Source organism: Notamacropus eugenii, chromosome 6 (genome assembly GCF_028372415.1).
Source record: "Notamacropus eugenii isolate mMacEug1 chromosome 6, mMacEug1.pri_v2, whole genome shotgun sequence".
Taxonomy (NCBI): domain Eukaryota; kingdom Metazoa; phylum Chordata; class Mammalia; order Diprotodontia; family Macropodidae; genus Notamacropus; species Notamacropus eugenii.
The window spans coordinates 51,385,086-51,398,666 of record NC_092877.1 but is presented as its reverse complement, the minus strand read 5'-3'; the positions used below and the strand labels follow the sequence as shown (position 1 = coordinate 51,398,666).

The window sequence follows — 13,581 nt, the reverse complement described above, 5'->3', positions numbered from 1 at the left end:
AGGGGAAAGAGTCAAGCCTTATAAAGTAAACAATGCAAATATTACCCTCATTTTACATAGGAAGAAATTGAGGCTTAAAAATTGAGACAAAGGAGTAACCGTGGCCACGTTACACACTGGTAACAGTGTGTGGTAGAGTGTGGACCCAAATCCAAGGGCTTCAGACTGAGTATAGTAATCCTTTCATAGTGCTTCTCTGCCTCACACTTAAGAATTCTACCATTAACTATCTATGATAAGACCTCCTTTTTTTATTTTAAATTCTTTATTGGATGTGTGATTTGCACATTTCCTTTCAAAAATTGAAGTGGCCTTACAGGAGTTTCCTTAGACGAATGAAGAGTACAAAATTCTTTCATGGGGACATTTTCATAATTTCAGTACCTGCCAGTGACAGGATTAATCTTACAGTTATTTTAAAAAAATCCCCAGACCACCAAGTTCTTTTTTTGTTCATCTGTACCATTCAAGTTGCAAACAATGACGTTTTTCTTCCTAGCTGCATGGGATTCATAGCACTTGATGTCACACTGGGTCCTCATGGGAGTGTTGCAGATGTATGTTTCTTATGAAAAAGCCACTTGACTAATTCTTTGAAAACTGCTTCACTTAGGATCCAACAAAAATAATATATTTGTGACAAAACTATTTTCCATGGGAAGAGTTTTGAAGATGGCAAAGGGTAAACAGTGATGGATTCCATACTACTCATTATTATATCACTGTTTTCTGCTTCTCTAATGCCAATGAACAAACTAATGATCAGTCAATACGCATTTATTAAGCACTTTCTATGTGCCAGGCACTATGCTAAGTGCTGGGAATATGAAGAAAGGCAAAATATAACCTCTGCCTTCAAGGAGCTTACATTCTAATAGAGGAGATAACATGAAACACCAAATAACAGTGCTCAACTAGAGATGATTACTAGTGCTACTACTACCACTACCACTACTACTGCTATGTCATGTTATTTAGATTAAGAGAGAATATTCTACATTGATAAAACTTCATCATGACCTAGGATTAGGAATAATAACTCATATATGTGTGTGCGTGTGTGCGTGTGTGTGTGTGTGGATATCCATATATCCACATGCAAACATACATATAAAGTGCTTGAAGGATTGTAATCTAAGACTTGGCTTGAGATTTGGCTTCCTCACTTTAGCCATGATCACATGAAGTAGGTTAATTCATTCTGATCCTAGTTTCTTCATCTATAAAAATGAGTATGACAGTACTTTTATATACTACCTCATAGGGCTATTATGAGAAAAGCAGTAACTGTAAAGTGATATAGAAATGGAAACTATTATGTAATTGTAAATTTTTTGAGGGGAGGAACTGTTTTAACTTTTGTTTGTTGGCACTAGAATAGTGCTCTGTCTTATGGATAGGGAAAATGTAAAAAAGCCAAAGGGCCAAGCTGACCTGTCCTCTCAGTTCTGTAGGTCACTAAGAGAATCCATCTTCCTGAGGCCCAGGCAGCCAGTCACCTGGGAGGCAATCCCAGTCACTGAAAGTCCGTCAGGACTTGTCTGGGACCCCTAAATAATCATAATAATAATAACTATAGTAACAGCAGTGAACATTTACGTAGGACTCACTATGCACCAGGCACTCTGCTGAGCACTTTACAATTCTTATCTCACTTGAGCCTCACAACAGCCCTGGGAGGTAGATGCTATGAAGGTGCCAGTGCTTGTATCCAAACTAGAAGGAAAAGAAATGCTCAAAATGATCAAGGAAGAACTCCTGACCAACCTTCTCCTTCACCCAGTGAACATTCCTTCATTGCATATTGAAGGAGTATTTCTGAACTAGTCTTCATTGATCAAATTCAATTTGTCTTGTGTTAAATACTTACCTCTCTCGCTTATTAGGTCTGCTTTGTAAATAAAAACTTTGATTTGTGAACTACTTTAGTTTGATGACATCTGTCACATACTTTATAATTCCAGGTTATTTTTTAAATCATACAAATAACAATTAAAATATATTTGCATAATCCAAATCTAGAACATCAAAGACTTATCTAGAATGAGATAGAATAACATCCATTTAGCCTTGGAAGGTGGACAGTAAAAATATTTGATCACTTTCCCTTCTCTTCCTTGCATCCAAAGATTAAAATATTTATCCTTCAAGAAACATTTCTTCCTTTTCTAGTTATTTTATAATGCTTGAAGGCAAAGGAATAAGAGTCACAGTTGCAAGAGGGTCTAAAATAATTTTGTTTTCCACTAAGATGGAGGCAGTTAAGTGGCATAGTGAACAGAGTTCTGGACTTGGCATCAGGAAGACCTCTCTTCTGATTTTTCCTCAGAGACTTAATTAGCTTTATGTCCTTGGTCAAGTCACTTAACCATTGTTTGCCTTAGTTTCCTCATCTGTACGATGGGAGTAATAATAACAACTACCTCCCAGGGTTGTTGTCAGGATAAAATAATATTTGTAAAGCACTTTGCAAACCTTAATTTCATCATCTGTAAAATGAGGGGTTGGAGCAGATGGACTCTAAGGTCCTTTTTAGCTCAAAATCTATGATCCTAGACGATATTTTTATGCCACTCCTTGTATATTGGCAATATATTTAGCCTGGTTATATGCATCTTTTGTCTTTCCATTGCCCTTTGAGTCCCGATTTGGATTCTTCGAAGATAATGGCTTTCCATGATTGGCAGTTTTTAAAGATGAATTTTTGTGCTAGGGAGAAACTTGGGATTATTGAGAGCATTATTGATATTTTCAAACCTTAAAGATTTCAAATAATCTTAATCTTGAATTTTAAGAAAATTCCTTAATGGTATAATAATCATATATTTGTGCAGCATTTTACACTTATGAAACATTTCCCTTGTATCTTATGTGATTATGTAATTGACAAGATGGGAGTTGTCCTCCATTTTTGTTTAATCATTTTTCAGTCATGTTTGACTCTTTGTGACCAAATTTGGGGTTTTCTTGGCAAAGACACTACAGTCGTTTGCCATTTCCTTCACCAGCTCAGTTTACAGATGAGAAACCTGAGACAGAGTTAAGTGATTTGCCTAGATTTACCAAGCTATTAATGTCTGAGACTGGATTTGAACTCAGGAAGCTGAGTATTCCTGACTTGAAGCCTGGTGTACTATCCACCATGCCATCTAATTGCCCTTCCTCCATTTTACTCAGTTCAGTTTAATTCAACAAACAATTGCTAGGCATTGTATACAAGGCCCTGGAGACACAAAGGTCAATGTAGCATGTCTCTGCTAATAAGCTTTCCATTTAACAGTAGAAAGAACAAATACACAAATACATGTACCTCAAGGGAAAGGAAAAATACAAAGAAGAGATAGTATACAAGGGATGGTGAGAAAAAGTCACTCTCACCTGGTGATAATGGAAACTCTAAGCTATTATTTAAGTTAAAGGAGGGACTTCAGCAGGCTGAATGTGAAGGGGAAAGGGAGCCTAGTCCAGTCATGGGGTGTGGTATGAGCAAAGACACAGAGATGGACAAGGCAGCAAAACAAGGACAAGGGGCAGAAAAGAGCATAGTTTAGCTATAACATGATGTATCCTTCCTGTGTTTGAATATCTTTTCTTTCCATTTGTCTGGTGTCCACCTGCAACTGTGCACTCCAGAAATACAATCAGAGACCTGAGAGGAAATACCGCTAAGAACTAAAAAAAAAAAAAAAAAAAAAAAAGGGTGACAACTGTCATGAAGTGTTGTGCTCAGTCTGGCTCTGTGCTCACAACTTACTCAAAATGAGTAAGATAATTCAGGCAGCTTGTACAAGATGGGTTGGACACAGTAGAAACTAGAGTTGGGGTGATTGGTTGAGAAGCTCTAAGAAGAGTCTAAGTGCGAAGACATGAAGACCTGTACCAGGGTGATGACAGTGTAAGTGGAAAGGAGGGAACAGAGGATCTATAGAGGTAGAAATTATATGTGGCAACTGATTTGATATTGGGTTGGTGATGAGGGAGAAAAGAACAAAAGATGAGGTTGAGATTTTGAGCCTGGATGACTGGGAAGATGAGCCATCAGCAGAAATAAGGAAACTAGAAAGGACAAATTTGTGGGGAATGATGAGTTTAGTTTTAGACATATTGAGTTAGAGGTGCCAAAGGACCATCCACAGGATAATGTTCGGCAGGTAGCTAGAAAAATCTGCATTGAACCTCTGAGCAGGTAGAGGTATGCATTTGTGAGTCATCAACATAGATGCAATATCCCTAGCAGATACCTATGGTCTATTTCCCCCTGCATATCCCCACACCACAGATATTGTTGATCACTCTCCAGAACTATTCCTTCCTTGGTTGCTTTGTATGTTTTGTTCATACCCATGTATGCACCTATTTTGTTCCTTCCCAACCTGTTAGAATACAAGCTCCTTGAGAGCAGGTTTCATTTCTCTTATATACTCAGTCTCAAGCATGGTGCCTAGTACATTTATGTATTTGATAAAACACTTCTTAATTTACTGATTGACCTCTCATCCAAGGTGGTAGGATTGTACCAGTTGGAATGGTTTGTTGCTGACACTCATATGGAGTTGGCTATGTGGACAACTATTTGCTACTAGAAAGAAAACTGAGGAAATCAGTTCATATCTTTGAGCTATTACACATGCAAGTGTTTCCTACTAAATAGCACAATTTGGCCTGAATCGTTGTTTTTTCCCTTCTACTTGTCTACTCAGTAAGTAACGAAATGAAGGAGGAAAGGTTGGGAGCCAAAGAACACAATAAAAAGGGCCGCAACCCAGAAAGTGACCCTCAGAGGACTCCTACTGGGGCCTTAGGGAGCGTGGGAAGATCTGCCCTTACTCGTGCCAGGCATTCCTGATTCAGTGAGGGTCTGATGATGTCCATAAAGAGGCAGATATATCCAGGCTGCCTGAAACTCTGCAGTGGGATGCCCATAATTAGCACCTAGACAGCTCCTGCAAGGCTTAAGGTTCAGGTGTCATAGAAAAGTCTAAAAGACTGATCAGGAAATTGCCCTAGCAGCTGCATACACTTACATGGCAGCTCTCCTCCAACTCATTTATACTCATTTATAAAGGAGATAAGACTGAGTGATCAGAGCCCCTGAGGCTCTACACAACCCCACAATTCTTTGTGTAGCATCATATGAAACATCCATTTTAGCCAAGCACTCACAGCTTGTAACAGGTCCACATTTATTTTTAAAGACCAGCTGCTGAAGGTTATTTTCTTATGCAACTCTGAGAAAGTAGTAAATGTAATGGAGAGTCAGAACAAGACTTGCCCTTCTCATTTCAGTTCAATTCAATAAATATTTATCAAGCATCTCCTCCATTCAGGAGAAGGGTTCCTAAACCTTATGTTAGGAACTGGAGAAACAAAGTTGAAAAGCAACACAATCCCTATTTCTTTAGGAGCTTAAATCTAAAAAGAGGTGATAAGGTAAGAACACAACTAATTGTGATAAGAGAAAGTGTGATAAGCGTGCAAAGAAGGCATGTAGGCAAAGTGTTATGAGATATTTAAGGAGAGAGAGATCATCGCATTGCAGAGAAGCGGGAGATGTCTTTGTTTTTGGCTGCCACAAAAGACAAGTGGGCCCATCTGCCTATTTTGGTTTGTGCCTTGGAGGCAGAGAATTTAAAATTATGCCTCTGGGAATGTTCCTGGGATTCCTCCTTCTTCAGTTGGAAATATCCCCTCCAACCATACAGTGCTACTGTTATTAGAACAAAAACATTCATAGCAAGTTTCATTTCCTGTTTTCTAGTCCACAGAACAGAGCAAGGAATGATAATAATAATTACAACAATAAGTTACTGTCCTAGGACTTTAAAATTTGCAAAATGATTTCCTCACACCATTCTTTGAAGCAGGTAGCATAAAGTTTATTACCCCCATTTTATATATGAGGAAACTGAGGTTCAAAAAGAAGTAACTTGGGCATGATCACACGACTCCTATATGTCAATCAGGTCATAATTACTGGTCTGTAACACCAGTGTGATATCCGTAGTAGCCTCTATGGGTGTGCATGCATATTTCCAGGGTAAATTCACAAAATATAAATAACTCTCTTCCTTAAAGACGAAACCAAGATATTTATTCAGATACCAGAAAGTCAGATCCACCAGGGTAACAAAGAAGTTCATACATATCACCAATCCAGGGAGCACCAACATCTCCTAGCCTTCCCTCCATTAGGCCTTCCCTCCATTAGGCCTCCCCACAAACAAGCTCCCCTAGGCAAAATTCCTCCCTCTCTCACTCATGCTAGCTGCTCGGCCTCAGCTGTGCCTCCCTCTCACCCAGCTTTGCCTCATTCCCTCTTTCTCCTCCATGTGTTTGGCAAGCTCCTCCCACCATGGGCTCCATGTGATTCAAACTCCATGTGACTGAGGTTCCATCACAGCAGTCAGCTGGGCCAGAGCTCCAAGCAGGTCACATAGAACTATTAATGAGCAGGAAAGATCTTCCCATTCCATTAACATTATGTGGTCCCACATCCACTAGATCAGTTTTTACTACATCTGTTCAGCACCAAGGAGCAAAGGGAAGGATTCCTAAGGTTCTTATTCAAGAAAAAGGGGAATGTAAGTTTGTGTATAGAGTACAGTGGGTCATTGAATTAAAAATTTGGAGCTAGAAGGGATCTTAAAGGTCATATAGTTCAACTCCTTCATACACAGGAGGAAACTGAGACCCAGAGAAGTTGAATGACTTCTCCATCCAAAGGGCATGACCAGGTTCCTTCTCCACTCTCCTTCACCTTTAATACTTTGCAACCGAACTATGAACTAGATCTAACTGGAATTTTCCCATTGAGAATACCACTGCCAAAATAATTTTCAAAAACCAAGCAAGAGACAGCTTAGGTCACTGGCACTATGCATTAGCCTGGGTTAGCAACCACAAACATGGGCATCCTTGGCTTCTACTCAGGGCAGTGACTATTATGCCTATGAAGTTATCATCATCTTCTTCCTCCTGCTCATCCTCTTCTTCACATGCATTTCTGTATTGCTTTAAAGCTGAGTAAGTATTTTCCTCACAACAATCCTTGTAAGATGATGGGTAGTGCCACTTTGAATAGCATTCTTTGACATGAAGAAACTGAGGCTCTCACATCTCATCTCACATTTCTATAGATGTTTATAGTTTATGAAGCATTTGCTTCTCAATCAAGTACAGGAGGTAGAATCAGTACAATTAGCCCCATTTTAGAGATGAAAGCTTAAGATCATATGGCTAGTAAATGTCAGAGTTAAAATTCATATCCAAGAAATCTGACTCACTGCTGTTTCCACTATATCCCAGGGCTATATGGACTATCCTGTCTCAGCATCTAGTGGGTAGGCCTGAAGTAATCACTAAGGGATCTCTGAAGCTGAGCACTGAAACCTTAATGGTTAACTTCCAAGGGTATTCCAATCAAATGAGATAACTAGAAGCAAGAAAGGAACCATTGGAGCAATCCCCAGTTACTGACAGTTTTTTCCCATCTCATCAATAGGAAACAAATATTTTGACAAGGTCATGGTCTGCCCATCCCCTGTGTTCCTCCCCCCAAGACAAAGAGCCCCACAGGTCATACCTGTAGATGTCCTGCCCTTCACCCCATGCTGGTACAAACAGTTCATTCCATGGCCCAAAGTTTACCTGTTGTACAGTCAGTCCACATGCATCACTACACTTTCCTAGACCACTTATTTTCTCTTGGGTATTCTACTCTAGCTAATTCAGGATCATTATCTGAGAAGAGAGTGCTTTATTTATGCCATCTGCTGCCATTTAGAGAATATCATGAGTCAGCTCTCTTCAAAAGTAGAGCAAAGAACTGTGGGGAGGATATTTATTAAACCAGGAAAATGTCTTCCCTTGGTCACTAGATAGGTGTTGGAAGTGGCAAAGCTCTGCCATAGGCTTCATGGTCAGCCTATTACTGCCATCCCCAGCAAGTGGAAAGAGCTCTAGATTTGAAGTCAGGAGAGAGGCTTAATTCAAATTCCAGCTACTTGTGAGCCTGGGCAAGTCACTTCAGAAATTACTTCATCCTTAAGATGGGGACAATAATACTTGTACTGCCTACTTCATGGAGTTGTTATAAGGAAAGCATTTTATAAAACTTAAAGTGTTATAGATCTGAGAGTCATCATTGCTGTTGTTTTATCTGTGATTTATAAACTGCCCTGCAGTTGTAAGTAAGGCTTTGTGATAGGCTGTGGATCAATAAGAGGTAGCTCTTGTCTCGATGCACTTAGAAGGAGAATAGGATATATGAATAAAATGGTGGGTCCCAGACACATCATGCCAGTTTCTAGTTATCTCCAAGCTGTGTGTCTACACTTTGGCCTTCTCTTCAACCTCTCCCACCAGAATTCAAGTTTCCACTTCTAGGACTCTGGGCTCCGATTGGTGATTTTTTAACCTTATCTTACATGGTCCTGGACCTATGATACCATTTCATGACTATCTCCAAGCTGTGCCACCACATTTGCCATGCCTCCCCCTTTCTAACTCTTGCTCCACTATATATGACATCTTCTTCTTTTAGAATATAACCACCTTGAGGGCAGGGACTATCTCTCTTGGTTATACTTGTACCCCCAGATCTTAACATAATGCCTGATACATGATAAACTCTTAAATGCCTTTTTCTTTCATTCATTCAACAACAACAAAAAATAATAATAGTACTATAGTATCATTTATGCCAAGTGCCAGATGACAGCACAGAGTTGAAACTGTGATAATAGTTCAAGGAAGAAAGTCAAAATGAAAAGGGAAGAATTTATGGGGATGGTAGAATTTCACTTGAGCCAGGAAGGACAAGAAGGACTTAGACAATTTTGGAGGGAAAATACCAGAAGCAAAAGCATTGAGGCAGTTGTGTATGCACTCTGTTAAGGGAACTAGGCCAGTTGGGGTAACTTGATATAATGAAAAGGGCACTTGACTTGGAGTTAGAGCCTGAGTTCGAGATCTCAACTCTGCCCCTTATTAGTTGTATGATTTTGGAAAATTCACTTAATTCCTCTGAGCCTTAGTCCCTTCATCTGTAAGATGTAAGATGAGAGTACATAGTTCTGGCTAGAGAAGTGAGTTATGCTATTTTCCCCCTTATCCCTCCCCTATCAATTCCAAGTAACTCGATGATAACTTCATGTCAATTGTAATTCAGATCTTGCCAAGAGATTTCCAAGTAGGTGGGCTCCTAACAGAACAGAAATTTCACATAAGGGAATTAAGCTGGCAAGATAAATAGGAGCTAGACTGAGGAGGCCCTTGCCAAAGGAAAAGACCAAAAGTGAAATTGGGTTTATTAGTCAGTAAGGAGGGGACAGAAGGAGATGATTATTTTATTTGAGAGGAAATGAGTATTAAAGTTACCTGAAGCAAAAGCTGATCTGCAGGTATTCTGTGATGTGTGCAGAGTGAGTATAGGAAAGACCTCTTTGTACAAAGGTGCCTTCAGGTATCATTATTGAGTGTTATTTCAAGTGTTGTTGTTGGGTCAAAGTGAAGAGAAGTAGAGAGTAGAAGAGCCCAGTGATTTGGCAGGCTCCACTCCCTTATCTCTAGGGACCATGTGGTGTACTAGAAAGAGCCCTGGACTCAGAGTTAGAAAACTTAGATTCGAATCCCACTCTGCTTCGTACTAGCCACGTTTCTCCTATAGTACTTTAACAATGTTTTGCCTGTAATAAAGCCTCACAGTGTATTTGCTGATGGATCTCCTAAGGTACGAGGCTGGGCAGGCCAAGGACTTGTACTAATATGGAGCAGTAAAAAGAGCACTGAATTTGGAGTTGAAGGACCTAAGTTCTAATCTTTCCCTCTACTCCTTGTCAGGTCTTGGGCACTTACCTTCCCCTCCCTGGGACTCGATTTATCTATCATCTGCCATCTTTTCTAGCTCTAGATTCTATATGTAGTATCAGACAAGAGGCAGCATATTTATTTACATTACACCCAGTCCTATGTGGACTGTATTTTTCAAACTTTCATGTCTGACAAATCAGTCGATTCAAATGCTAGTTGAGAGTTTAGGTTAATTCTTATTTTATCTTATACATTGAGTTCATCCCTAATTCTGAGTTTATGCTGCTAGACAAGTCTTTCCATCAAAGCATGTGGTCCAGGGGATGTGAAAGGCAGATAGATCCAAATCTCTTTGGATGGGATAGGGAAAAGTCTGCATCAGTATATGTTCATAACATCAAAGCTTTCCCAAAGTTTGAAGTATAGGTAGCAAATACTCATGGTTTGTCTCTTACACCAACTTTGAAAGAATGGGGTGCCATGAACTATTTTTACCTTCACTTTCTGAATCCTCCACACTTAGGCCATGTACTGTAGATCAACCAGGAACTTTTCTGTATGAAGTTATGAGTGTAGATTTCTAGGCTGATGTTTAAAAATGCAGGTACTATATTCAATGTTGTCTGGACAGCAGGATTTTTTTTATTTTGGTGAGCATACCTGGAAAATGCAATTTCATTGTGTTTTGAGAACTGATAAAAGTTTTTCTTTTCTTAGGAAGGGAATTCCTCTTGAACAAGTCACACATGTGGAGAGGGAGCAGACCAAGCGAGTTGTATACTCAGTGGTGTATGGAGCAGGTAGGAATTGTTTTTAAATATATTGTATCCCTTAATTACTCCCAGGTTCAGTGTTGCTATTTGGGGATAGTAATTATTCATCTCATAGCCAGAGTCCCTACCCAATGTATAACTCTATTGCAGAACCATCCCAGAGGCATGTAAATCTAATAACAAAAGTATTTAATTAAGATGTAAAGAGATATAATAAATAAGGCAATCTAATAACAGAACAATCTCTGTCCTCATGCATGCAGGACTACATACTCCAAAGCCACAGGGAAGTTATCCTCTAATTCCTCTTTAATCCTTCTAACCTCCCAGCACAGTGGAGGGAGTGGGGGGGAGGGGCAAAGGGCGCGGGGAGGGAGACATAGCTGCTTCTGAACTTGGCCCCAGGAGTGGATGGTTGTAGTGTGATGTCATCTGCCTCTGGGATTATTTTGCCAATACTTTCTTAAGGGAGGGTAGTGAATGACTGAATTACCTAGCCTCTCTGAAACTGTATTTTCATCTGCAAAACTGAGTAATAATGCCAGTACTATCAACCGCATAGAGTTGATATAAGGCTTAAGTGAGATGCCACATGTATAAATGTCAGTTGTCACCATAATATTGTCACCATCATCATCATCATCTCAGTCCAGATGTGCCACTGAAGCTCAGGAACACCTTGATTATACAGCTCCTTCTCTCCCTTGGCAACCAAAGCTGCAGCTTGCCTCTCTTGGCCATGTTACCAATCCTTTCCCCTTTTTACTCTCCTTTTTAAAAATCTCCCACCTTATAGAACATTCCTTACCATCTAAAGCCCTCAGCTGGTGATGCCAGTACATTGCAGGCATTGCATGGAAGACATGGTCTCGAACATTATAGGAAATAAAGCTATTTTTCTTAAGTTTATTTCATAAGCACAAATGAAAATTGTTACATAATTTATTAATGTTGTGTGTTCTATATCTTAAAGACTTTTAAAAGGAAGTACAGTAAGGGAAATCCTCAATTTATATACATATTGTTCCACAAATAACTGACTTATATTGGCTCAATGTAAGGATAAACTTCCTAAAAATGGGAGCTGTTCAACAACAGCCTGAGTTTCTTTGGCTACCAGTGAATTTCCTCAAATAGGGTCTGGAGCAGAAGCTATATGACCACTTGTCAGAGAAACTATACAAGTAGTTACTATACTATGGAATTCCCTCTAGCCCCCTTCCACATTTGAGTCCTATATTTCTAGAAGTTATTAGGAACTCTGAACTCCCTGGAAACAACATCCCAATGACTGATTGTATTCTTAGGTTAGCTCACTACTTTGTAATCCAGACTCTAGAAGTACTGAGGTACTAATTAGAGTCAGCATGCTATAGTAGAGAGAGAGTCTTCTGTTAATGTTTTAATCCATTTATCTCTTTTAAGTATGGTGATCATATTTTCTAAACATAATATCAGGATAGGTGATCTAATGCAAGATATAGTCTTTGTGTTGAGGCTCCTTTAAAGTGCACTTTCTTGGGGAAGAGCCAAGATGGCAGAGTAGAAAGATGCACATACACCAGCTCTTCCCCCACAGCCCATAAAAATACCTGTAAAGAAAGACTCTCAACAAATTTGAAAGCAGCAGAAGCCACAGAACAATGGAGTGGAGGATATTTCCAGCCCAGGGTGACCTGAAAGGCTGACGGGAAAGGTCTATCACACTGGACTTGGAGTGGAGTCCAGCCCAACCTTGGCTGGGCAGCATGGCTCCAGGAGGAGGATGCCAACAGGCATTGGGGGCAGAATCCTCAGCAGCAGTAGTGGCGGTTTGCAGATCCCTCAACCCACAGGCGCCAAAAGTCAGTGAGAAGGTTTTTTTCAGCTGGCTGAGAAGGGAGCAGGGTCTTCCCATAGCTCTGGCCTCAGGCAGCAGCACAGCAGAGGCCCCATCGGGTGGCAGCAGCTCCCACAGCAGCCCCCTACAGCAGCCCACATCCATTGTTGGATCGTAAAACCCCTGGGGGCACTGAACATCTGATCCTTACCTCAGCCCTGTGCTGAGGCCCTGCCCCCCACCTAATGCTGCTGATGCAGCTGATCTTTATCTCACACTGAATGGCAGCCCTTCCCCTGCTGAAAGTCCCTGGGGGAATTGAGCAGCTTATCTGAATTTCAGCCCCCCAGTGCTGGCTTGATGGAACTGGAGGCCAGGTGGTCATGGAGAGGAAACTACTACTCACAGATTCTGGGCACAAAAGTTTCATGTTGCTCCCAGACCAATGCACACTTTATGCCACTTTAGAGGAACTGAGATCTTACAGATCCACATAGTATACACTACTCTTAACAAAGGACCCAAAAGTCAAGTAATTGGTTGGGAAAATGCCCCAAAAAGGGAAAAAAACTATAGAATGTTATTTTCTTGGTGAACAGATGTCTTCTCCCATCTTTTTAGATGAGGAAGAATAATGCTTACCATCAGGAAAAGACACACAAGTCAAGGCTTCTGTATCCCAAACATCCAAAATAACTATTCAATGGTCTCAGGCCATGCAAGAGCTCAAAAAGGACTTTGAAAATCAAGTAAGAGAGATGGAGGAAAAATTGGGAAGAGAAGTGAGAGAGATGCAAGAAAATCATGAAAAGCAAATCAACAACTTGCTAAACGAGACCCAAAAAAATGCTGAAGAAAATAACACCTTGAAAAATAGGCTAACTCAATTGGCAAAAGAGGTTCAAAAAACCAATGAGGAGAAGAATGCTTTAAAAAGCAGAATTAGCCAGATGGAAAAGGAGGTCCAAAAGCTCACTGAAGAAAATAGTTCTTTAAAAATTAGAATGAAACAGATGGAGGCTAATGACTTTATGAGAAACCAAGAAATTACACACACACACACAAAAACCCCAAAAGACTGAAAAAATGGAAGATAATGTGAAATATCTCATTGGAAAAACAACTGACCTGGAAAATAGATCCAGAAGAGACAATTTAAAAATTATGAGACCACCTGAA

The 13,581-nt window shown here is 40.0% G+C and overlaps 1 protein-coding gene across 1 annotated transcript in view; it reads left to right on the top strand.

Annotated features, from left to right (window-relative positions):
- POLN (DNA polymerase nu) overlaps positions 1 to 13,581 on the top strand; it is a 260,105-nt gene that overhangs the window by 162,522 nt on the left and 84,002 nt on the right. Inside the window, exon 9 of the mRNA XM_072620027.1 lies at positions 10,528 to 10,610. Within this exon, the coding sequence (XP_072476128.1) occupies positions 10,528 to 10,610 (83 nt within the window). The remainder of the gene's footprint in view (positions 1 to 10,527; positions 10,611 to 13,581) is intronic.